The following is a 27,047-nucleotide window of genomic DNA, read 5'->3' on the forward strand; positions in this document are numbered from 1 at the left end:
TAAAATAAAAATAAAAATAAAAATTGTCAGGCTTGTTCCCAATATATGTATACTAAGTAAACTATATGTTCTACTATACTTAAAGGAATTACAAATACATGTTATAATGTATTTCAAAAAACCCAGACATTCTTAAAATGAGCAAAAAACCTCTAAATAGTATTTTCTTCCTATCTCCCAGCGGATAATCTTGTACATACCCTGGTATGCACATAATCCCCCCATACTTTAGTTTCATCTGTCTTACTGTGGTAAAAATCACACAAAATTTACCTTTTTAACCATTTTTAAAGTATATAATCCAGTGGCACTTAGTACATTCACAATGTTGTGCAACCATCACCATTATCCAGTTCCAAAACATTTTCATCACCCCAAAAGGAAATCCTATACATATTACGCAGTCAGTCCTCATTCTACCCTTCCCCGACCCCCTGGCTAACCATTCATCTGCTTTCAGTCTCTATAAATTTGCCTCTTCTGGATTATTTCATATAAACAGAAACATATATGACCTATTGTGTCTGGTTTCTTTCATTAGTACAATGGTTTCAAGATTCATTCATATTGTAGCTTCATTACTTTTTACAGTTAAGTACCATTCCATTGTATTGATATACCTTGTTGTGATGTATCCATTCATCAACAGATGAACACTTGAACTGTTTCCACCTTTTGGCTATTGTGAATTGTGCTGCTGTGAACACCTGTGTACAAATTTGTGTTTAAACACCTATTTTTCATTATTTGGAGTATACATCTAAAAGTGGAATTGCTGAAGGCGGTGTGCTGACTCACGCCTGTAATCCCAGCACTTTGGGAGGCCTAGGTGGGCGAATCACTTGAGGTCAGGCATTGGAGACCAGCCAAGCCAACATGGTGAAACCCTGTCTCTACTTAAAAAAAAAAAAAATTAGCCAGGCATGGTGGCAAGCACCTGTAGTCCCAGCTACTCGGGAGGCTGAGGCAGAAGAATCACTTGAACCCAGAAGGCGGAGGTTGCAGTGAAACAAGATTGCACCACTGCACTCCAGCCTGGGTGACAGAGGAAAACTCCAGCTAAATAAATAAATAAATAAATAAATAAATAAATAAATAAATGTGGAATTGCTGAATCATATGGTAATTCTACGTTTAACTTACTGAGGAACCACCAAACTGTTATCCACAGTGGGTGCACCATTTTACCCTGCCACCAGCAATGTGTAAGTGTTTCCATATCTCATTTTATAAACAATGAATTGACCAAGAATACAATTTTACCCAAAAAACAAAATGGTCTATAATGGGCATGTTTTGGCAGCCTACCAACCTGTCTGCATACCTTTTTGCTGGAGGATATACCTTTGCTCTAGAAGAGTAGACCAATGCAGCCTTTTTTTTTTGCCCAATAATCACACCCCTGACAATTGTTAATTCACCCAGGGATGGACTGACCAAGGAAGCCAATCTATTGGATAGTCAAAAACCAGGTTCTCTTTAGAGACTGTGACAAGGCTCTGGGAATAAAATGTCATATAAAGTTGGGATCATGATAAGCACAGTAGGAAGCCAATGTCATTTGCAAAATGAAATTTCAGGGGAAAGGAAGAAAGTGTGCAAAAAACATTAATAAAATAAGAAAAACTAGCCTATACTGTACAAAGATAAGCAGTGATGAGAGAGTATATATAATCTTGAATACTGACGGGTTATAATTTCATGAGGCCTGCCTCAAATTTGTTTTCTGATCATGAGTATTCATAAGATTGTTTGCTATCATTTATTTAAAATAAACCCCTTTGTTGTTTGAGATACTGAGTGAATTTCTGATTCCTGCAACTAACAAGCTCCGAACAAGTTCTGATTACTGTAACTTTATTGTCCTTGTTAGTTTTAAATAGCTTAAAGAAGTTATTTACTAGTTACTGAATTTAAGTAACTTGTATAGGAAATTTTAAAAGACTGTCAGTGTTTTTTAATGACATTATTATAGCCTTCAAAAAACAGTATTTTTCCCCTGAAGACTCAAAGATCCTTACGGGAATAGACCTTAAAAGATGACCTTTTCAATTTATCCCTAGGTTCTGCTTTTCTAAATATATGCCACAGAATTATTGAGTTTTCTCTCTTAAAATAGAAAGCTGAATGCAACTACATTATAGCTAATAGAATAAAAATTTCACAATCATCTAGAAAAACACCCCTGACCAGTCACATCAAGATTCCCTTGATATTTCCCTACTCCAGAATTTTAGATTACCCATTCTATGAAACAATTCACTGTAAAATCTAAAATGTTTACCTCTTATTCTAGTATTACAAATACATAAAAGTTTCATATAATAGAGACAAGTTAAATAACTTCTAGTTAAAAACTAATACGGTAACGAACAACACACCTCAAATATACCCCAAACTACATGTATGTTAAACTATATGTATGCTATCATTTCATAGTAACTCCAAAGACACAGGACATGTCATTTTAAATTAATCTAGCATCTACTCAAAATTATGAGTTTTTACAGAGAAAGTTGAGTACTATCTTCTACTGAAAATCTTTAATAGAACAGACACACATAAAAAGGCAAGGACACACATTTTCTTTGAAGTCCTTCAATTCAATAAAGACAACCACAATCAAATTCTTAACCACTCTGTAGGCTTCTAATGCCTACTGGCAAAACTCTAGACTGTAAAATTATACTTACAATCATACAAAACATTCTGATAATACTAAATATAAATTTATTTTATAATACAATGACTTCTTCTCTTTGGAAGTCTGGTATTATTAAAAACTGAACTTACATTTCTTTTATGACCATGTAAAAACATGATTTTACCACTAGGTAACAAACTCGGACACCTCATCTGTAAACATAAGACTCCTCTTATATGTCTCCCCATAGCTGAGTTAAACGAACCATATGAATGATGGTATCGCATATTTATCTTTTCTTTTGAAAATTTAAATGTTAAAAAAATCACTAATGCTATGTAAAATTCAGGATCTTGAAAGTCAAATCATGATATCAAAATTTTTCTACTATGAAAAGCACGCTAAATTTTTCTCTGACATTTTCAAAGCAGGGTAATGTTTGAAATTTCACCACTGATACATCAACCAACCAGAAAGACATGAGTCCCTCAAAGAGCTTATGGTCTCTTGTACACATTTACAGGCAATTATAACTACAACACAGCACACAAGCAGCAACTAATAATCAGTCTTGAAGATGAGAAAGATTTCTCAGAGAATATGATGTCTAAATTGCGAAAGGCTTCTCCCTTTGTAGAAGTAGCGCAATAACTAAGAAAACGGGGGGAAAGTAGAGCAGGCAGTTAGGCATATGAGGAGGCCTAGAGTTAGAGAACATAATTCAGGAACTAAGGAAATCAAGATTCAATTGGAATAGAATGTAGAGGGAGAAGCAGACAGTAAAAGACATGTTTAAAAATCATGCAGTGATTCATTTTAAAGAGTCGATTTTATTCTAAGACATTTACTCCAGCTACAGTATAAGAGTTCACTGGCAAAGTAAACCAGCACCACAGAAAGCAAATAAATATGTTAAGTAATCCAGAAAACAGATGACAGTGGCCTACGAAAGAAAGACAGAAAGACAGAAAGACAGACAGACAGTTTCAGACATGTTCCATTGGGTATACTATGGGACATGGAAATGCAGCTATCTACTAAACGGCCTGATACTCAAGAATAATCTGAGTTGGTGACAGGCATTTCAAAATTCATCAGTATATAGATAGTAATTTAAGCCACAGCAGTGAGTGGGAACACCCAGAGAGAGTATGCAAAGGAAGAACAAAGCCAATAACTGAAGCCTAAGCAGTGCCAAAAGTTAAGGGCAAGAACACAGAAAGAAGTGAGTCCAAAACCATGTATATAATACACTAATTATAATTACAGAAATCAAAATAAAGTTTTTTGGTAGAAACAAAAGCTTAGCATCATACTGCCAGCTAAAAATAATTGGAAGGCAGTTGTAGAGTTCCTCAAATCTAGCCCAATCACCTTGATTTGGTAAATAATTTAAAAATAAACTTTAACAATATAGTGAGATCCTAGATCTAAATAATATAAGCATCTTAAAATAAAAACATTATCTAGTTATAATCAGTGTCTCAAAAAAAACACTACTGGCCCGGCACAGTGGCTCATACTTGTAATCCCAAGACTTTGGGAGGATCACTTGACACCCAAAGTTCATGACCAGCCTGGGCAACACAGAAAGACCTTGTCTCTACAAAAAATTAAATAAAATTAGAAGGTTGAGGCAGGAGGATCACTTGAGCCCAGGAGTTCAAGGCTGCAGTGAGCCATGATTGTGTCACTGCACTTCAGCCTGGGTGACAGAGTGAGACCCTCCCTTTAAAAAAAAAAAAACATCCAGTGAAGAAAGAGTTTGGGAAAAAAATTAAGAAATAAAAATTTAAATTTAAATTTAAAAAAAAAAGTCCAGGCATGGTGCCTCACACCTGTAATCCCAGCACTTTGGGAGGCCAAGGTGGCCGGATAGCTTGAGCCCAGGAGTTTGAGACCAGCCTGGGCAACATAGCAAAACCCCATCTCTACAAGAAAATACAAAAATTAGCCACATGTGGTGGTGTGCACCTGTAGTCCCAGCTACTTGGGAGGCCAAGGCAGGAGGATCTCCTGTGCCCAGGAAATCGAGGCTGAAGTAAGGCATGATCACACCACTGTACTCCAGCCTGGGCAACAGAGCGAGACCCTGTCTCGAAAAAATATAAATATAATAATGATAAAAGAAGATACTTCCAGTTTTTATTGTAATCTTTTTCAGTCTCACATCTTACACTCATTGCCAATAAGAAAGTAACATGATCCTTCCCTCTAAATTTAAGCATAATCTTAATTATGTTTTGAGAACCTTTAGTTAAAATATATGAATGCATTAATAATTGAAGGGTCGGGTGTGCTGGCTGACGCCTGTAATCCCAATACTTTGGGAGGCTGAGGAAGGAGGCCAGGAGTTCAAAACTAGCCTGGGCAACATAGTGAGGCCTTGTCTCTATTTAAAAAAAAAAAAAAAATTACCCAGGTGTGGTGGCACACACCTGCTACTCGGGCAGCTGAGGTGGCAGGAATGCTTGTGCCAGAGGGGCTGAGGCTGCAGTGAGCCTAGATTGTGCCACTGCACTACAACCTGGGTGACAGAGTAAGTGAGAACCTATCTCAAAAGAAACAAAACAAAACAAACAAAATAAACAAAAAGGAATGATAATGTAAAACAAGTGAAAAATAGCAAAAAAAAAAAAAAAACCTGAATCAAATTTTTCCAACATAAATGGTAAAAATTAAAGTATACGGAAAAACAGATTTCTCCAAAATACTCTATATTTATTTAAAAAGAAAACCATGTACTAGAAACTGGATTAAACTGATAAGCCACATAAAAAGAGCATATTCACCGTGGCTTTATTAAAATACTATACAGCAAATCTGGTACAACAAAAATCCTTGAAATATCTATGAAAAATAGCTAACAAATACATAATTCCTTAGACTCTTAGAATTACCATTTCAAACCTAGTAAAAAAGTTTCATACCTTCTTGTGTGTCACATTCTCTCTTTTACCCATCCTCATGAGCTTTATCTCACCAGTAACCTAATCTTTATTTCTGTTCCAATCTCAGCAACACCTAATCATAACTAAAACAAGTAGGTAAAAGTTACCGGCATTCTTCAATTAAAATTCCTACTGTTCCAATTTCTGACTTCAACTTCTTTAAAAAAAGAAGTTGCTGAAACTGTTTTTTAAGGTATAAGTAAAAGCTCGCCCACGGTAATCCCCAGATAATCAAATTGCAGGCTTGGGGTTCAGTATTATAGGAATAAAACATACCCAGTGCATATTAAAATTACATCAGAGACATCCACTTACAGTCATAACAGTAACTGATACGGAATGGCCATCCTGCCATCCACAACTACAAAACTGGAGAAAATATACAAATGATAACTATTTCCAAACATTAGACAACAGACAGCCTGTAACTGTGATCTGTGAAAGAGGGCAAACAAACGAAATAAGCCCTATTATCAACCTCTCTTTCTACTTGGAAGTACTGTCAGTACTATAGAACAGGGAGGTGTGTTGCTGAGCAGAGAGACAGAAAACAGTTTGGGGAAGCTGAAGCAGCTAGAATTTGTGGGACGGAGTATCAAAAAGGAAGAAGCAACACAGAAAGACAGACAATGCTATCTGCATAGAGGTCCTCTCGAGTCTGGCTGAATATAATGCTGCACACACATAAGATGAGACTCCACAAATCAAGCAAAGAACAACTACCAAGGAGCTATATAAAGAACAACTAACAGTGTCCTCACAAGGCTAGAAACATTCAGGATTCTATCAACTATAGTAAATTACCTCTTTAAACAAGATATCACTAAGGCCATACTACAGAAGGCTAACCAAGATCTAGAGAACAGGCTACTCTGTACTTCCCCTAACAAAGGTAAGCATAAGCCTTAACAGGACCAAGTTTATCCCCAAATTAACTGCCTGTCAGAACAAATGTCAACATTTTTTAAGGAAAGAAAACAAAACCCTGACCCTCAGCAACATATGTACAATGTCTGTAATCCAGTTCCCAAGATTAGCAGACATGTGTGAAAATACTATCATAGCATACCACAGAAAATCTTGCCTGAGAGGGTCCTGCACGAATTATTAGTCTCCTCTGGCCACATTCAGATTTTCCCTGTTAAAATCAGAGAATAAAGAGACAAACAAAAGCAGCTTTCCACAATAAAAGAAATAAAAGGTAAACAAAAAGACTCCACTGAAAAGTGAGACCAAAAAAAAAAGAGAGAAGTAGGTCACAAGACAGATCTCTTCCCATTTATTACTATACATTATAATATCTGATAACATGAAACAACACAAAAAATGGCATATATGGTATACTCTTCTTACTAAGATGTAAAAATACAACATTCCTAAACCTACTTGTGAAATAATAAAAAATAAATATATTGGTCTCTACTCCCAGTTCTGGGCATAGAGCTCCTAAAACTCTTGTAAATAGGGATACTAGAAAAATCTTTGTTCCTAATAGTTGGTCTTTGATCTCAGTTCCTGACACATAGCTCCTAAGACCTCTACAATTTTCTGAGTGGCAGCAGTGCCTGACAGAGTTCCTGAATCCCTTAGAATTTCCTGGATGACAGGAGACCCTTTTGTTCTAATAAAGTCACTCTGGGTGGAGTCCTGGGTGCAAGATGGTCATTATAAAGAGCAAGCCAGCATTACAACTTACAAGCCCTAACCCTTGTATCCTCTGGGGAGGTTAGAGGAGCTGGAGATTGAGTTAATAATCATGCATGCCTGAGAAATTAAGCTCTATTTTGAAAAACCTTAAAAGACAAAGTTTAGAAGCTACTAGATTGGTGAACACATCTACGAGCTATGAGGGTGGCCGACCCAAACTCCACAGGAAAAAAAGCTTCTGTGCCTGGGACCCTTCCAGACCTTGCCGTACATCTCTCTTCATCTGACTCTTCATTTGGATCCTTTGAAATATCCTTTGTAATTAATCGGCCATAATAAATAAATTGTTTTCCTGAGGTCTGTGAGCCACTCTAGCAAATTACTGAATCTGAGGAGGAGCTGGTGGGAACCTCCACTTTGTAGTCAAGTCAGACAGAAACTGTGGGTAACCTGATGACCTACCATTTGTGATTGGCTTCTGAAGTGGGAGGCAGTCTTGTAGGATGAAGACTTTAACCTGTGGGGTCTGCACTAACTACAGTTAGCGTCAGAATATTGAATGGAATTGTAGGACATCCAACTGAGTCAGAGAATTGGTCAGTGGGAAAAATCACCACAAATCTGGTCACAGAAGTGTTGAGCGTGAGTACAGAGAAGAACAGTTAAGGTTTCCTATAGATCTGGTGTCAGAATTGAAGTACTGAGACAGAGTGAATACAAAAGGAAAAAAGTTGGGTTTTTTTCTGTACACTTCTATAAAAAATTACCAAAATTAAGTTTCTGCAACTAAAAGCTAAGCTTCAATTAGTGTCAAAATTGTAGATAAGTAATTGTTTCAGATGGGGTTTATTGCTAAATGAGTCTTTCTTACCATATATAAGGAAACAATTATTGTTTCCCTATTCAGAATTTAGATCTGGTAACTTACATAAACACAGCCCCCAAACCGGAAAGCATACAAACAAGAAAACACAATCAAACATCCCACACACTAACACGTGTTTATTCAAAGATAAACTCCTCAATATATCAATCACTAAAGAACCATGAGACATAATTCTGACAGTGTTATTCTGATATCCAAGTTCAAAGAAAACTAAAAGCAGTCAATTAGAAGGAAAGTCTTAGTTACTAAAGGAAGGTACTATAATAGCAGTGACTCATGAAAGCCAACAAAAACGAAGAAAATAATAAAAAGTCACAGAACTTAGAAAAGAACATAGAAAAGAAACAGATTATAAGAACACAAAAAACCAAGCAGCCCAAAATCATTTACCACAGGAAAAAAACAGACCTACTCTGGCAATGATGCCAGAAAAGTATTACTTCATAACCTCTGTCAAAAGATGAACCTAAATCAAAAAGAAAAGGTTAAGTGTGGCCAGCTGTGGTGGCTCACACCTGTAATCCCAGCACTTTGGGATGCTGAGGTGGGCAGATCACTTGAGGTCAGGAGTTCGAGACCAGCCTGGCCAACATGGTGAAACCCCATCTCTACTAAAAAAAAAAAATAATAATACAAAAACTAGCTGGGTATGGTGGCACATGCCTGTAATCCCAGCTACTGAGGAGGCTGAGGCAGGAGAATCGCTTGAACCTGGGAGGCAGAGGTTGCAGTGAGCTGAGATGGCACCACTGCACTCCAGCCTGGGTGACAGAGTGAGACCCTGTCTCAAAAAGAAAAGAAAAGGTTAAATTATACTTGGGTACAAATATACTTGGATTACGGCAGAGAGTTACTTTTAGATACCATCTAAAGTAGTTGAAACAAAACAAGTTGATATTCAAAGGAAAAAGCAAAAACTTCACTTAATGTTTTGATTAGTCAATGGGTTTACCCTACTTACAAGTGAAACTTACATATTTTAGAGCAGCAGTCCCCAACCTTTTTGACACTGGGAACCAGTTTCCTGAAGTACAATTTTTTCCACAGACCGGGTGGTGGGGGTTCAGGAGGGGTGGTTTCAGGATGATTCAAGCACATTACATTTATTGTGCACTTTATTTCTATTATTCTTATTATTCCATTGTAATATCTAATGAAGTAATTATACAACTCACCATAATGTAGAATCAGTGGGAGCCCTGAGCTTGTTTTCCTGCAACTAGACGATCTCATCTAGGGGTGATAGGAGACAGTGACAGATCATCAGGCATTAGATTCTCATAAGGAGCGTGCAACCTAGATCCCTCACATGCACAGTTCACAATAGAGTTCATGCTCCTATGAGAATCTAATTTCACTGCTGATCTGACAGGAGGTGCAGCTCAGGGAGGAGCAGCTGTAAATACAGATGAAGCTTTGCTTGCTTGCCCGCTGCTCACCTCCTGGTGTGCGGCCTGTTCCTAACAGGCCACGGACTGGTTGGGGACCCCTGTTTTAGAAAGCTACCTCTCTCCTCCCATTAATCTTTGTGCCAGACTAGAGGGGTAAATCTGGCTATTATCCTACAGCCTTTTCTGGTGAGTTGAGAAGGTACACCAAGCATGAGCTTTCCTTAGTAATCTTTGACTTTAATATACCTACTGCATTCTAAAATACCCAAGAGTATTCTTTTCAAATTATCCAAATCCTCTATTTGAAATCAAGTTATAGCCATAGTTTTATTTCACCAGTTTATTCTTCACAAATAAGATGTTCTTTAAAATAGTGAACATGAAAGTATTTCATTCAATAAATAAAGCAAATTACTTACCTATAATGCTGGTTCTGTAACAAATAAAAATCAGATAATCAGATAATCAATAACAGAGCTTAACCTCAGGGTAAACAATTCCTGACAACTGAGTCCCCAAGATCTGCTCCATGAGGTTTCTCAACATAGAAACAAACCCAAAAGTCCATGAAATAAGTCCTCACTGGATGAGGTAACCAAGTATAGTTCAAACTAGTAATTAAAAGATAGAAGTTAGATCCTATTTAGTAATTCATTATGTTACTTAAAATTAATAATCTAAAAATCTTAATTACGAGTTAGGAAATGGGGACTGTATAACGGTACCTATCCTGTCTACTTTCAAACTGTCATGATAGTCAAATGAGAAACTAATGAAACTGATTTGTAAATTACAAAGCACAATACAAATGTAATCTTATTCAGGGCAGGATGACTCCTCTAGTGATTTTTAAGCAAGATTCTGGAGTTTTTCTGGTCCCTTGAAAGAAATTACTTTGACCAACAGTAAAAGTAGACTCTCAATAAGTAAATCTCCAAGAACTGATTAAGATTTTCTCTATGCAGCTTCCAAAATTGATGAAAATATCAAATGTTTGTTTAATCAACTATGAAATAAGCATGGTGCAATAGAAGGACATATTATAATTATTTACTATCATTAGCATTTTCCAAAAACCAAGTTTAACACTACAATTCTTAGAAACTCTTTAATGTGGCTTGAAAATAATACTCTCACCTGCAGAGTACCTGAGGAACACTCTTAGATGAGCGATAACTATCTTACAGGTTCATTACGTAGAAACTTAAGAACTGGTATAAATGTTAGCAATCCGTTATCAATAAGTTAATCTTTGTAAGATCTCAAGAATCTAGAATCCCTAAATTTGACTTTTCACCCCCTTATCTGTTCATGAAATGTTATAATACCAACAGTCCTTAAATGAAGATACCCAAGGTCTTTCAAACATAAATTTATTTAAGTAATGTTGCACAATGATAATTCAGAGGCAGCTGACCAAGTCACATTTTCATTTAGAAGTTTATTTTCCAGTGATTACGTTTTGAATTGGAAGAAATGCTCTGAACATTAAAGCCTAAGACCTAAAATCTTCCACACTTGTGCTTCCTGGAGCCAGACCTTCAAAATTTAGAGATCTGTTTCAGTGCTCCTGTTTCAAAAATTAGCAAGAGGTCAATTCCCAAACAGAAAGGGCAATCACAGTTACGTAAATAATCTCATTCAGGGAGGCTATTTAAGCCAAAAAAGAAGTTATTAGGTACTGTATTATCTAACACTTTAACAGATTCTATCAACCCTGAAGATCAAAGAGCTTTCAGATAAAGAATATTTCTTTTGATCCTCCACCCCTAATCTTTCAGAAGTCATGTCTAATAAAATAATCCACAGATGGAATCTTGCCAGAGAAAAAGATATTCTCTGGTCCCTTTCTCACAGTGGGGTACTCCATTTGGAGAAATATATAAAAGAACACTGTGGATTTATGCACTAGAGAAGAGGGATGGCATCGAGACAGGCATCAAGCTAGTACCCGGAACATCCACAGATTTGTTTCCCTGGTCTGTTGCCTAACTTATCATAAATTACATCTAAGACTAAGACTCTACACAATACTTTTGCAAACATTTACAAGTGATCAGATGACCTTATATGGGATATCTTTGCACACAAGACAGATAAACTATAAGCTGAACACTAGGATAGAAGGCCGTTGATCACTGTTAGCTTAGAGGAAAAATTTCAACTAGAGTAACACAGAGTTATGTCCCCCCGGCTCTTGACAAACAACTATGCCATGCTCAGAATTTTCTGTTAACAACCTACTTTTAAAACTGGCTATCAGGAAGTATTCATTCCCTACTGGTAGAGATATTCATATTTAGGCTGGGCAATGCTCAACCTCGGTTTCAAAAAGCAATTACCTGAAGAACTTTTCTAGCATAGGGAGAATAAGGAAGTGAAGTAACATTTGACAAGGTATGTACAGGTGTGTACAGGACAGTAATAAACCATCTCCTTCAAGTGCCTTTTTTTAAACCCAAGTGCTTTTTAACATCATTTTCAAACTGCCAGAAATTTACTTGAGACTTGAAAGCACCAGACAGATGTCATGATGCTATTTTTAGCAATGGCAACTTGGATTAAAAAGAGCCAATATTATATCCAACCATCTCTTGGCTCTAGACAAAAAGCACAGGAATGAAAGTATAGGGGAGGAAAGAGAGACTTTACTGAAAGAGATTAGATCTGACATGATCAAACACCCTCCCCCAATTTTCCTTAAATTAGCTCTGAGATGCTAATCATGATACTCCATCTCACTTCTGATTTGCTTCCTTTGAAAAAAACAAAAAAGATAAAGTTTCAAAAGTGCTATCCTGGCCTGGTGCAGTGGCTCGTGCCTGTAATCCCAGCACTTTGGGAGGCCAAGGCGGGCAGATCACTTGAGCCCAGGAGTTCAAGATCAGCCTGGACAACATGGCGAACCCGTCTCAACTAAAATTACAAAAAATTAGACAGGTGTGATGGCGTGCACCTGTAAGCCCCAGCAACTCAGGAGGCTGAGGTGGAAGGACAACCTAAGCCTGAGAGGTCAAAGCTGTGGTGAGCCATGACTGTGCCACTGCACTCCAGCCCGGTTGATTTAAAAAAAAAAAAAAAAAAGTGCTATCCTTCAAATGATCTGGAGCAAGGCAAAAAAGCAAGAATCAGTAATTTGTTTTCCCCAATGTCACCCAATGAAGCATTAATTTGAAAACACTGTCCTAACAAAGCAACTAGCATCCAAATTCCAAAGGACTCTCTATATCTTAAGGAATGCATGAAAAATAAACATATAAAAGCACACTATATTAAATGTATAAAAGCACCCATTAAGCTGTATTGTTCTCATCCTCAAAGGGTTATGAATGTGGAATATCAATGTTATGACTGTATCTTTAGATAACTGTTTTATGTGAACATCATCCTTCAGAATTATTATCAGGCAATCTCTTACAAAAAGTAATACTGTAGTGAATTACTAGAAAAAAAATTTCCACAATCAATAACCAGTCAAGATTAAAACAATAAAAAGCAAAGAACAGAACATATATCATTTTATAAAAATTCACATTTCTTTAGTTTTTGGTATTTTCCTAAGACATATGCTCTCCTTCCCTGCACTGCAGATAAACAGGTCTACCTTTAAAAACTGATACTAGGCCAGGTGCAGTGGCTCATGCCTACACCCAATACTTTGGGAGGCTGAGGTGCGAGAATCAATCGAGCCCAGGAGATTAAGACCCGCCTGGGCACCATGGCGAAACCCTGCCTCTACAAAATACAAAAAAAATTAGCCAGGCGTGGTGGCATGCGCCTGTAGTCCCAGCTACTTGGGAGGCTGAGAAGGGAGGATTGCTTGAGCCCAGGGAAGCCAAGGTTGCAGTGAACCATGATTGCACCTCTGTACTCCAGCCTGAGCGATGGAGCGAGATGCTGTCTCAAAAAAAAAAACAAAAAAAAAAACAAAAAAAACTGTTAGTATATATGAACAGCAGAACTCAACTTATTTCTAATACAAAAAAACACTTCATTTATGAGTTGTTCTGCTATCTAAAATTAGACTTCAAATATTCCAAATACTCGAGACTCTAACATTTTCACAAAATTGTAAAATGCTCAGATGACATGAAGTATCAAATACAATATTAAAATAGTATTTCAAAAGAGCAGAAGAAAACTTTTCAGAAGAGAGGCCTACGCTGAAAGATCACTGTGTTACCATATACAAATCTAAACTATTTACAATGCATGGCAAAAATAATATTATGTCCCCACAACCAGGATTTGATACTTTGATCTGACACATACCAGGGTCTGGCAATTGTCACAATAAAACTATTAGAAATGTTCCTCAAATCAAAGTATTTATGTACAGTCTATATAATCTGATTGTGGTATTAATTCAAAAGCCTACCCTGTAGGAGTAAAGGTAATTAACTTATTACATAAGTCTGTCTTTTACTGTTGCTAATCATGATATTTAAGAGCACTGTGTGCTATAGTTCCTTTCAGGATTATCTAGACATAGTAAGCTCCAAATCTTTTGTGTTACGGCCCCGAATATAGAAAATCTAAGCAAGTAATATTGTGAAAATTTTGGATACAGAATTCTTTATTTAAAACAGTGACTTAGCAAGGTTGAGAGCTGGTAATATTTTAAGATACAGTCTTCCTTTATATTTAGTATCAGGAAAAGCTACGTCAAATGTTTTATGTAAACTATCCAGTAGACTAACTCTTGCTAATATGTTAATTACAATATACTGTCATAGTGTTAACAGTAATATCCACTTCTCTAAGTCACAAAAGTCAAAGATGATGCATAAAGCACATTTTTTAATAAAAAATTTTAATTGGGAATTAAATGTAAGTAAGATATAAGTAGATATCAAGCCTGCTAGACTTCACATATCTGGATGATATCTAAGCACTCATTAATTGTTCTATGCTACCTAGAATTATAAATCAAAGCATACTGTGGTAACTCGATGTGTTTCCATTTTATAAATTAACTAAAAATGATATAAAACATATTAAAACAACAAAAACACTACCAACCATGTCTTTTCTAATTGAGACAAGAAATACCAGAACTGGAAAGACCATGCTGTCATAGAACACATGTGTAGAGTTGAGTTTAAAAGTCTTTTTTTGGAGTTTTTCTAAGAGTTGAGAAAATCATGTTAAACCTAAAATTTTAGTGAAAACATTAATTTTAGCTGTAATAAAAACACTATGAATAGACATTTATGAATAGATACTGAAAAACTTGGGGAATAATAAACAAAGCAGAATTCATGGTTACCATATTTACACATACTCTTTGTTGTGTTTCAGTGCCACATGATCTGATTCAAAGTAATAAACATCAGGATCATCATCTTCCTCTTCTGTAATGTGCTGACTGGCACTCTCTTTGGCAGATGGCAAATGTCCAATATTGAGTCTTGCCTCTGAGGGCAGTTTACTTAGTCCTTCACTTCCACAATTTTGAGAGTCACAACATATCCCTTTTTCATTTTGAGAAATTTCACCAGGATTTGTGGGAGACTGACTTACATTATCACTAACAGTTGCATTTGTTTCATTAGGACTAAGATTATTCTCCTCAAATTGTCCATTTTCTCTGTAAGGAGAACTGTTTTTAGTAGGACTACCTCTGGTAGGGGCTGCCCTTCGTGGTGAGGTTCTCAGAGTATAACGATGTTCTTGAGGTTCTGATAAAGACATCATTTGAGCTGAAACACAGTCTAGAACAGAAGATGGTTCAGGTTCTCCAGAGGCTGGCATACTCTCAAGACTTGTGTCCAGGTTGTTACTGGTGTTTTCTTTACACTGCTCTTTTGAGGCACTGCTATCTCCCACCACATCTACTTCCTCCTCAGAATCCCTTAAAGATGACTGAGTTTCAGAAAAGGGCCCTGCAGCTGGCTCAGTAGTCAGCTGATTAACATGTTCCACAGGCAGGCAGGCAGTTACTATTTTGTGGTCCTCCAACTTGACCTGCACTTGTGAATTTGTGCAAGGCACGTTATGGTCTATATAACTGTCCTCCTTCCTACTATCAAGGAACATTGAAGTTTGGGTATCCGAATCCCCATTTTCAGCTACTGATTTTTCCTGTAACACATAGGAACCAAGGCTATTTTGTTTAGTGTTCCCATCAGGCTGACAGTCATCACAGTTTATAACAGCTGAATCACTGTCATCGACACCATTGACAGCCAAATAGCCTGTGATTTCTTCAACTACTGCAGAATTAAGTGGCCCTTCCTCACTGACATTCACCTTTTTAATTTCCCTTTTCTCACAATCATCCAGTATAAGACATCGACAAGCTCGTTTAGTCCCTTGAAAATCTGCATCATTGTCCACTACTGTACTCCTCTGTTCTACTGACTCCTTGTCTGATTTTATAGGTGAATCTTCTTCTGAACTGTTTGGTGCTTCAGATCTAACACAACGCTTAATTCTTTTTAAAACTGGTGAAACAGGTTCTGTTTGCCTTCTCTCACAATTTTCTATAGCCTGCCTTTCTATGTTATCCTTTTCTGAAGAAGAAAGTCCTCTTTTCCTAGGGCTTACCCATGATTCTCGGGTACTCTGCTGTTTTAAATCAGTGGTTCTCCCATTATTATTTCCTTTCTGAATTGGCACAGGCTCTGGTCTCTTCTTTGGTGATCTTGATCGTACTTGAGAATTAGAAGAGATTTCTTCAGGATGCGCAATGCTACGATTCCTTAAAGTTCTACCACAAAAAGATTCATCCAAGCCGTTTAACCCCACTGTTGATCTTGTAACACGAGTAGATCGGGAAGCAGCCATACTATGGCAAGTCCCTACAATACGGTCATCATGATCCACTCATTGGGAAACCTTCAAAAATGTAAACAAAATAATGAGAAAAAGGTAACAGTTAATATACCTAGAACGAAAGTATAAAGCTATAACTTTTTTAATCCAAGTATACTCGGACGTTATGGTCTATATAATGGTCTATATAACTGCCAATATTAAATTATGTGACAAAAATTCTTTAACATTTCCAATAATGATATAAATTATAGCTAACAAGTATACAGCACTTAATATGTTCCATGAGTCTTTCTATATAGCTTACATATATTAACTCACTTAAGTCTCATAACAACTCAGATAGGTACTACTATCATCCCTACTTCACGAGTAAGATTAAGGCACACTGAGTAATCTATCCAAGATCACAATTCTAGTAAGTGGAAGGGCAGGACTCTAGAGACCATACCTGCCTCACTGTGTATTTGCCTCTCAGATAGGCATAAAATACCCAGAAAATATCTATCCTAAAGATGTGATTTCATTTTGGTCATTAAAATAATAATCTTCGGCTGGGCATGGTGGCTCACGCCTGTATTCCCAGCAGTTTGGGAGGCTGAGGCAGGAGGATCACAAGGTCAGGAGTTCAAGACCAGCCTGACCAACATGGTGAAACCCTGTGTCTACTAAAAATACAAAAATTAGCCAGGTGTGGTGGCACACACCTGTAATCCCAGCTACTCAGGAGGCTTAGGCAGGAAAATTACTTGAACCCAGGAGGCAGAGGTTGCAGTGAGCTGAGATCATGCCACTGCACTCCAGCCTCGGCGACAGAGCGAGACTCCATCTCAAAAACAAATAAAATAAATAAATAAATAAATAAATAAATAAAATAATAATATTGAACCTATATAGCAGCTATCTTTCAAAAACTATTCCAATCATTTCTCGTGTTCTTTCAAAATGTCCCTGGTATATAGAAAGGCAGGCTCTCCTCTTTTTAATTTACTTTTGCCAAAATGAGTTTCAGATCAAATCCCTTAATAACTAATAATCTGGCATCCAAAAAATTTTGCTTGCAGTATTTTTCATAACTAAATAGATAAAAATCAAAATGCTAGCTTGCACTGGCTAAGAACAAAACAAAGCAAACCCAAGCCTTCCTAGTCTCTAGAAATAAAGCCATAAATTAGTAGGTGAAAGGTACTGTTCCAAAGATCGGAAAAATGGGAAAGAAGCCTCTGAAGCAAATACTTACATTTAAGAAATCAAGACTACTCATATAATCCCACCCTTTCCTTCTTCGCACTCCTGTGTATAGCATATGCCAGTGCCAGTTTTAATGTGTGGTTTGGGAGATGAAAAGGTATTCTGGTGTGATGCTTGAGGTTTACATGACAGAAATGTAAGGGATATAGAAAATGCCTGGATTGATCCATTTGGGTAAACTAGTGAGTTGGTGATATTTTCCAGAGGCTCTCCCATCAAGCAAAATAAAGGAGCTGTTAACATTTGAAGTCTCTATTCCCCCTGCTCCTCTTCTGTTTAGTTTTCACAAAGTACCCTGTCATTTTACCGCCTAACTTTGAGTGAGATGCAGGATGATTAGTTAGAGAAAGAGGCCAGTGGTAGCAATAGTGCAAAGTTTCACAGTCCCTTCCTCCTGCCTTTGGTCATCAACAGTCTCCCTTCCCATGTAAACCTAAAAATGCCATTCTGACTCCTTTCCCTAAAAATCAAACACAATCTCTCCTTTGCTTCAACAAGAAGTATCTAATAGTGGAAAGGCTGGAAGAATTACAGAAGACACAGCAACATGCTACCACATATAAAAAAGAAACACTAAAGGAAATAATCTCCCTGTTCCTGCCTGCTGACAAGTGAGAAAGTACCCTGTAAATATTTAAGTTGGCTGAGTTTAGCGTTGTCTCAGAGTATGGCATACTTTTAAATTTTTAATTAACAATTTTTTAAAATCTTGTAAGAATCACAAAACTAGCCCTGGAATTAAAGCATGGTTATTTGTTCTAGAGAATTTCATAGCAATCAAGTGAACAATAAGTACGAGACACCAATCAGAACTTAGAAACACATTTCTTAAAGTAGTAAACCTTTATTGTTTTGGGGATTCCTTAAAAGAACTGCTGACATTTAATTCTCATTTGCTAATATATTATCATTAAGATTACAATCTTTCTGTTTTTTTCATGGGTAACAAACACTGAGTGTCCCATAATTTTCCACTTTTAGTTATAAAACATTTAAGTTAAACTTCAAATGATGTTTTAGAAGAACACAAACTGGCCAGGGACAGTGGCTCATGCCCGTAATCCCAGCACTTTGGGAAGTTGAGGCAGATGGATCACTTGAGGTCAGGAGTTCGTGACCAGGCTGGCCAACATGGTGAAACCCCATCTCTACTAAAAATACAAAAAACTAGCGGGGCATGGTGGTACATGCCTGTAATCCCAGCTACTCGGGAGGCTGAGGCAGGAGAATCACTTGAACCCAGGAGGCAAAGGTTGCAGTGAGCCGAGATCACACCACTGCACTCCAGGCTGGGCAACAGAGCGAGACTCTGTCTCAAAAAAAATAAAAAGAAAAGAACATAAATTGAAATATATGAAAAGCAACTTATTTGTTTCATGTATCCAAATCTGGCACTCTAAAATGTTAAGATTACTTATTTTTAAATATTAAATATGTATGTAAACACACAAAAAAAATGCCTATGAAATCTAATCCATATTATCTTTAATGCAAATTTAATTATACTCATAATTTATGGTTGAAAAATAATACTGGCAATAGAAATACTTTATAAACACACAAAAGAATCTGTTAATCTTTACTTTTCAAAATGCAATCCCAATTAAGGGCCTATAAACCTCTTAAATTATTCCAATAATCAATAATAAGACTTCCTTAACCTCTTCTTTCCACACCAATCTGAATAGGAGCAAAATCTGCCTTGCAGTACAAACTTCTCAAAGAGAGACTATTTTGGATGAAATGAACCTATTATTAGTAGTACTAAGAACCTGTTTTTTATACATATATTTTTTGCTAAAAAATATCACCTATAAGCTGGTCATGGTGGCTCAAGCCTGTAATCCCAGCACTTTGGGAAACCAAGGTAAGTGGATCACTTGAGCCCAGGAATTCGAGACCAAACTGGGCAACATGGTGAAACCCTATCTCTACTAAAAATACAAAAAATTTATCCAGGTGTAATGGTGCATGCCTGTAGTCCCAGGTACTAGGGAGGCTGAGTGGGAGGATCACCTGAGCCTGGGAAGTCAAGGGTGCAGTGATGTGACTGCCCTTCAGCCTGGGTGATGGGAGCAAGGCCCTGTCTCGAATGAAAAAAAAAAAAAAATCACATATAGTGAGGCCTATCTTACTTCTTCACCATTCCACTGATTAAAATATGAAAACACTGATTAATATGAAAGTTAAATAAAATATGAAAACACTGATTAATATAAAAGATTAAGTCTCTTTTCATTTCTTCTACACCCTAAAAATGCTTTCATTTCACTCAATAACTAGAACAAAGCCCTAGTTTTAGGATTCTCAAATTCTGTGCTATTGGGCTGTATTGAAAGAGAACTTGTTTTATAACAAGGATCCTTGTGGTACCTCAGACTCTTGCAACTCAATCGTGGGCATCTCCTGGAAGCTTGTTAGAAATGCAGAATATGAGGCCCTGCCCCAGACCTACCAGTGAATTAGGTTCCTAGGTGACTCATATATGTATTAGGGTTTGAGAAACACTGCCTTAGGCTACTGAAGTCAGACAGAATTCTACTAAGATAAGAGTCATCAAGTTTCAAACTAAATTAGACCTATTTATAATATATCCTTTAATTTCTTACTGGATCCTAATAATAAAAAAAAATACGTAAGACTAAGGAAGCACCAAATGGAAGACTATAAAAATATCTTGCCTGAAATTAACATGTGATATGCACTTGAGGTAATAAACTGGTTAAAATTATTAAGATCAGAGTTAAACAAAATTTTGCTAATCTTCCCTCTGATGAATTTTTTCTGTTCTAATCTTTTTCTTCTTATCTTTTCTATTTTGGATAGGCATATATAAAAGGCACATACTTTCTATGATCATCTAATAAACTGAATGCAAAATTCAGTTAATAAAAGGGGACCAAAAATGTCTACATTAGCCAGGTGCAGGGGCAGGGAAGCGGGGGCACCTACAGTCAATAGATACTCAGGAGGCTGAGTCAAGAGGATGACCTGAGCCCAGGAGTTTGAGAACTGCCTGGACAATGGTAAGAGCCTATCTCTTAGAAAATAAAAACTAAAAAGTCTGCATTATCTCAACCAAGTCTCAACATTGTTTCGTCATGCTTAGCAAAATATTATAGACTAAAGCAGTTGTTTTCCTCATTTTAGCTGCATCACAAAAAGTTTCTTAAGAATACAATGAAGCTTAGAGTACAAAATTATATTTCTGCTAAATATTAAGGAATAAAAATGAACTTATTTACAAATTATCTCAGAAAATACCCCTGTAGGCTAACAAAATAAGAGGTATATGGTGAAAACCTTAGATAGCATCCATCTGAAGTTAGAAACGCAATCACTCTAGTTTTAGAAATAAGGGAAGCCATTAATTAACATATTCATACGGGCAAAACCCAATCTAACAACTACACTGGAGTTTTTCCTATATGTTATCTACCAAATAATGAATAGTGGCACTTTCTAGAATACAGAGGAAAGAGAGTGTGGTCAGTAACTAGAATTAACCAGACTCCCTTCCTCTCTTCCCCACCTTCATGAATTATCATCCTATTGGAGGTCATATCTTAGAAGGACCAGTCAACCAAATTTCAACTTGTCCATTCATATTAAGCCCTGAATCCTACCTATGATTTCACATATCCTACCCACATATTTGCTGCTGAATTGCCCTCCCATAAATTTGAATCTATTGTTACCCAAATATAACTATAGGATTCTGAAAAACACTCTTTGAAGCATTATCAGCTATGTTTCAGGTCATAAATTTCCAGCTCCTGTGATCATATCTGTAGAACTGTATCAATAAGAACTAAAAGGAATAATAATTATTAAACAAAAAAGGCCCACCTAATGACACACTTCTCTAGCTATTTACTTAAGAGAAAGAAATTTCAAAAAGATATTTCAAAGACCTTGCCTATAAGCTTTTTTTCCTACTATAATCACCAAAATGGTAAAGTTTATTTTGGGAATTGAGGAGTTGGCAATCTTCCATCACACCAATGTTCTAGCTAATATTTATTATCATAATATTTAGTTTTATTAAGTGAACAATTTTTAGTAAACTGGTCATGATACCAGTATATATTCATGTAGACAAACCAAAGTAAAAGGAAAAAAGAGCAAATGCAACTGGAAAGTGTTACCAATATGATTCTTTCTCTAGTTGTCTAGAATATAAACAAACTATTTAATAATGTTGAGGCCATGTTTGTCATGTAATTATTTTAAGACAATACCTCAGCAGTGCAATTACCACCATATCTATAATGTTAAAAGTAGAAGCATAACTGGTAACCCACCCATGCAATTCAACTTAAGGTTCTTAGTCACCTCTTTGAAGTTTGGGAACTCTATTATGTATTGTCTTATATAAAAAGACTTCTTAATTATTTCTCATTAATAGAAACTGATATATGACAGATGGTCGGTAGATTGGTAGGTAGGTAGGTAGGTAGGTAGGTAAGCAGGCACACAAGCAGACAGTCAGACAGACAAAAGTAAATGAAAACACACTCCAAAAGACAATCGGGAAAAGGAAGTCAAGGAATTTCATAATGCCTCCTGAGTCAAAAATTCCAACATAATCAGTCACTTCATTTATACCCCTGTTGAAAAAAAAAGGGTGGGGGGAGGAATATTTCATTCCTAATCCATTCCCTGTAGCTCCATACTCCTATAAACAGCCAGCCAAACTACAATTTGCCACACAGAGAATGTATGGAAAAATAACAAATCTCCCCATCTCAAAAAAAAAAAAAAAGGAAGTCAAACTATAGTTGTCTTCACTACTGCAAAACTAAAGAACTTACCTGTACAACCAAAGATCTATCATTGTGGAAATATAATCTCTTTTCCTTATATCCTGAAGGAGTTGGAGCTATGATCTAGAATGGAGCTTAAGCATCAGGGTTTCAGACTCTCTCAGCTTCAGCCATGGAGAATACTAGAACCTCCTAAATTTCTTTCTTTAAAATAAAATAATGAAAAAAAAGGATTAAAGAAGATGATGAATGTATGCTAATAGATTTACTCCTTCTATAATAAGAAGAAATAAAGGTACAGAATCTGTTCACAGTGACATCTTTCACGCTTCTTGGTAACTCCGTAGCCTCGAGGATACTAAGAAACTGAAACAGGATTTTTAGAAATCATCAAAAGCAAACCAAAAAGATCCTGAAATATACCAAATCCTTACAACTCAATATTAGTTTGAACTGAGTCAAAATGTGACTTGCTCTTTTCTAGACACTGCTCTAAGGCAGTATTTTTTGGCAGTGATCTAAAGATTGCCCTTGAAAACATTTCTCATAACAGAATTTATAATATCATCTCTTACTCTGGTCCTAGAGGACTTTCCAAATTCTCAACATCAAGTATACATAACCATTTAGGTTATGCATGAAAGAATCACACAAATAACCAAATCTTCTATACCCATAGGATAACCTGGATGCTTATTAAAGTGCTATAAAATTCAATTACAAAAGGACATTTATATTATTTTTGGCATATGTATTTTTTACAAGAACAAGAACAACAAGGATTTTCCGGTTTTAGTACCCAATTCGCCAGATAATTTAATTGATCTAATTACATTTCATTTCTTAGAACGGTCTGGTCAATTCTTACTTTATAATAATTTATTATGATATCCTTTTCAAAGAATGTACAGGCCGGGCGCAGTGGCTCACACCTGTAATCCCTGCACTTTGGGAGGTCGAGGCAGGTGGATCACAAGGTCAGGAGTTCGAGGCCAGCCTGGCCAACATGGTGAAACCCCATCTCTACTAAAAATACAAAAAATTTAGCCAGGCATGGTGGCATACACCTGTAATCCTAGCTACTCAGGAGGCTGAGGCAGGAGAATCGCTTGAACCTGGGAGGCAGAGGTTGCAGTGAGCCAAGACCACCCCATTGTACTCCAGCCTGGGCAACAAGAGCGAAACTCAGTCTCAAAAAAAAAAAAAAAAGGTACAATCTGGCTAAATGGGTTACTATGAGTGTCCATCTGAAAACAAGGAAGACGACTAAAAAAAGACCAGTAGATGTTTATGATAGAAACTGTCACTTTATTATAAGCATAAAACTAGATATTATAATGATACATTTTGGGGGAAGTATTACAACTTAAAGACTGATATAATTACAAAATCTTGTAATGACTAGGCAGACTTACTGCCTAGTAAAAATAGGTTACTGCTCTAGTCAGCTAGAAAGGGAATAGGGCTAACAATATCTAACATCTATAGATGCCATCTCTCCCAAACATGCCCTGGAAATGCTTTAAAAACCACTAGGTAGGAAAATTGTCTAATAACCATTTAATACTACAGTACACTAAGAAGTGTTCTAAGTTAACATGGGGAGAAGCTCAGTGAAAACATGATCCTACAAAAAGTAACCCTTGACTTGAAAATCTACTCTTCTTGTAACAGACTCCAAGTGACAACTCCTTTGTACCAAGCACTGAAGCCTTTCACAAACATGGCAAAACATTATGTTCTACAGTGTGTGATGGTAGTAGCAATCATCAAAAGCAAAGATCATCTACAACTTAAAGTATATCTCTGAGCATACTGGAATGTGCCCTAATAGCAGTCTATCAAGTTCTAATCAACCACATAACTACTGTATTTGAATAGAGTTCACTATAGGAACATTATCCACTACGATATTTAGCAGACAAGAACATCTGCAACTGTTATTTTCACAGAGCTGATACTTACAGCTGAGCTCTACTGGCATTAAGATAAACAGGATCCTGCAGTGTTTTGTAAAAGCCTGATACACTGAAAAAGAAACTTCAATCAATTACTTCTAACTAAACCCCACTTGGCCTTAATTAAGATTACATTATTTTCTTACCTTTTAAAAAGCGTTTCGCCTAGTATTTGATCCCCACGCGTCTGTATTTATCTGTCATCACTGTTAATTGTCCATGTTACACTGAGACTTCAGGTATTATTTATTTATATGGTCGTACTAGAACAACTTGATATCTGTGAAGGGAAACCATAATATAATCACTATAGATGTGTTACTGTTTACAAATTTGTGAATAAAAGTGGTAATATTTCCAAACACTTATATAGCACACTTCATTTTCTACTAAACTTCACAAATAATTCCTTACATTTAGCTGTGAAATATGCGTCTTCAACAAACTAAGATGATTGGCTAACACTTCCAAGTTCTTCTCAGAGAGCACCCACATACAAGTTTTCTAAATTTAATTCTAAACTTAAATCCTTACAAATTGAAGAGCTCCTCAGGTTCCTTTTCTTACTACCAAGATAGATATATGTCATTTTCCTTAAGTCTACAATTGCTCTCCATTAATACAAAAGTACTTTTTTGTGTATTTTATATTTTAGGGAATAAATCTATAATGCTTAAAAATGAAGTAAAAAAAGATAATGACTGTCCTTTAAATGTCACTTTAAACATCTGATACCTTTCTCAAGTAATCTTGGAAGTAAACAGAAAATAAGTGTTATTTAAAATAAACTGAGATGTAGCTGCACAAACATTCCTTAAAGGTAAGCTTCTTAAAACAGACTTGGTGATGATTACAACTCTAAGAAATAGATACACACACTTATAATGATGACCAAAAGCACTGTACAGAATTTTAAATAATTTTAACCAGTTTATTGGTGAAAAAAATGAGCTACAAAAGAATGTTCATTCATACATATCAAAGAAAGCAGTGTATGAATGGCATTCTAAAACGTTTCATCATGCTGTACCACTACACTACACAGTAAAAAGTACAAATCTACATGGAAAATAGAGATAACCTGGCGAGGCATGGTGGCTCATGCCTGTAATCCCAGCACTTTGGGAGGCCAAGGCAGGAGGATCCCTTGAGCTCAGGCATTCGAGACCAGCATGGGCAACATAGTGAGCCCTCTTCTCTACAAAAAAAAATGAACAAAATTAGCCAGGCATGGTTGTGTGTGTCTGTAGTCCCAACTACTTGGGAGGCTGAGGTGGGAGGATCATCTGAGCCCAGGAGATTGAGGCTGCAGTGTGCCATGATCGTGCCACCGCACTACAACCTAGGCAACAGAGTAAACCGTATCTGGAAAAAAAAAAATTTTTTTTAATGAAAATGCAGCTAACCTTACACATGCTTTCTGGATAAAGTTATTAGGGTTGTCAACCATTCAGATATTCTCAGTGAGAACTTTCATTAACAATAGAGCGATTAAAAAACTATTATCTATCCTCAAACACAATTCCTTATTCGTTTTCAAACATTAAAAATATATAAGTAAAACCATAAAAAAATTAACACTTTGGGATGCCAAGGCAGAAGGATCACTTGAGCCTGGGAGTTTGAAACCATCCTGGGCAACAAAGTGAGGCCTCATCTGTACAAAAAATAGAAAAAGGTAGCCACGTGTGGTGGTGTGCACCTGTAATCCCAGCTGCTAGGGAGGATCCTTAGAGCTGCAGTGAGACCTGATTGCATCACTGCATTCCAGCCTGGGTGACAAAGAAAAAAATAAAAAAAAAAAAACACAGATCTAACTAATTTTTAAGTTTAAAAATTGTCATGACCTCTCTTGTACCAAAAGCAAGGAAATTAAACTAGCCAAAACTCTTGTAGCCCCTATACTGTGTTCTTCACTTCATTCAACATACATTTCAAACTTAAGCATTCTGCAAAACTGTTATATGCTTTCTGCAGCAGAAACACTTCTTTGAATTATGACAATACACAGTACTTTTTTCATTTGAATTATTTAACTACAGTAACTTACTTCTAGAAGTTTAAAAAACAGCATTTTGTCATTTAAAAAGCATACAAAATGGAAAGCAAACTATCTAAGTCCTATTCCTAAAGCCATCTTATTTATTCCCTTGGAACAGAGCTTTGCTTGTTTTCATGTACTAATAAAATTCATTGACTATTCAAGCGTTCCAAAAGCAAACCCAAAACCAATCTTCACTGAAAGAATTACTTTTCCTACTTCTTGCAGTCTTAACACTGGTACTACTGTATTAAATAGATTACATGATCTCAGATTCACAGCACACATGTAATCACTCCAAAAGACTACGTAAATCTCACTAGAAGATACAGCTCTAGTGATATAACCAGGATATAAGCCACACAACTTACTATTAAAATAAAACAATGATGTTCAAAGCTAACCACAATCCCTAAATTTTCAGGCAAAATTTTTTTTAGTTTTATAAGAGCTTGGAAAAAATTTAAAAGGAAGGTCATACAACAGAGTCATATTTATTACCTGATTCTTGTTGTAAGTGAAAATACCACATATGGGCACTATACTATGATTTTAAATGATTTTATAAGAAACAGACATTCAATTCAATGTCAGTTGTAAAAAGCATTAAAATACGATCAAAGACACAAATACCTTTCTTTTTTTCTTCTTTTTTTTTTTTTTTTTTTTTTTTGAGACGGAGTTTCCCTCTTGTTGCCCAAGCTGGAGTGCGATGGTGCAATCTTGGCTCACTGC

At 36.3% G+C, this 27,047-nt stretch overlaps 1 protein-coding gene across 2 annotated transcripts in view; it reads right to left on the minus strand.

Moving 5' to 3' along the window:
• Window positions 1-27,047, minus strand: part of ZZZ3 (zinc finger ZZ-type containing 3) — a 123,695-nt gene that overhangs the window by 54,893 nt on the left and 41,755 nt on the right. The window contains exons 2-5 of one of the 2 annotated variants that reach the window (XM_025403439.1): window positions 24,418-24,551; window positions 24,279-24,341; window positions 22,362-22,517; window positions 14,804-16,359 (exon numbers count right to left, since the gene is read on the minus strand). In XM_025403439.1, the coding sequence (XP_025259224.1) occupies window positions 14,804-16,308 (1,505 nt within the window). In that variant the 5' untranslated portion in view covers window positions 16,309-16,359; window positions 22,362-22,517; window positions 24,279-24,341; window positions 24,418-24,551. The remainder of the gene's footprint in view (window positions 1-14,803; window positions 16,360-22,361; window positions 22,518-24,278; window positions 24,342-24,417; window positions 24,552-27,047) is intronic. The other variant, XM_025403448.1, reaches the window with a different exon arrangement.

This window comes from Theropithecus gelada, chromosome 1 (assembly GCF_003255815.1).
Source record: "Theropithecus gelada isolate Dixy chromosome 1, Tgel_1.0, whole genome shotgun sequence".
Lineage (NCBI taxonomy): Eukaryota > Metazoa > Chordata > Mammalia > Primates > Cercopithecidae > Theropithecus > Theropithecus gelada.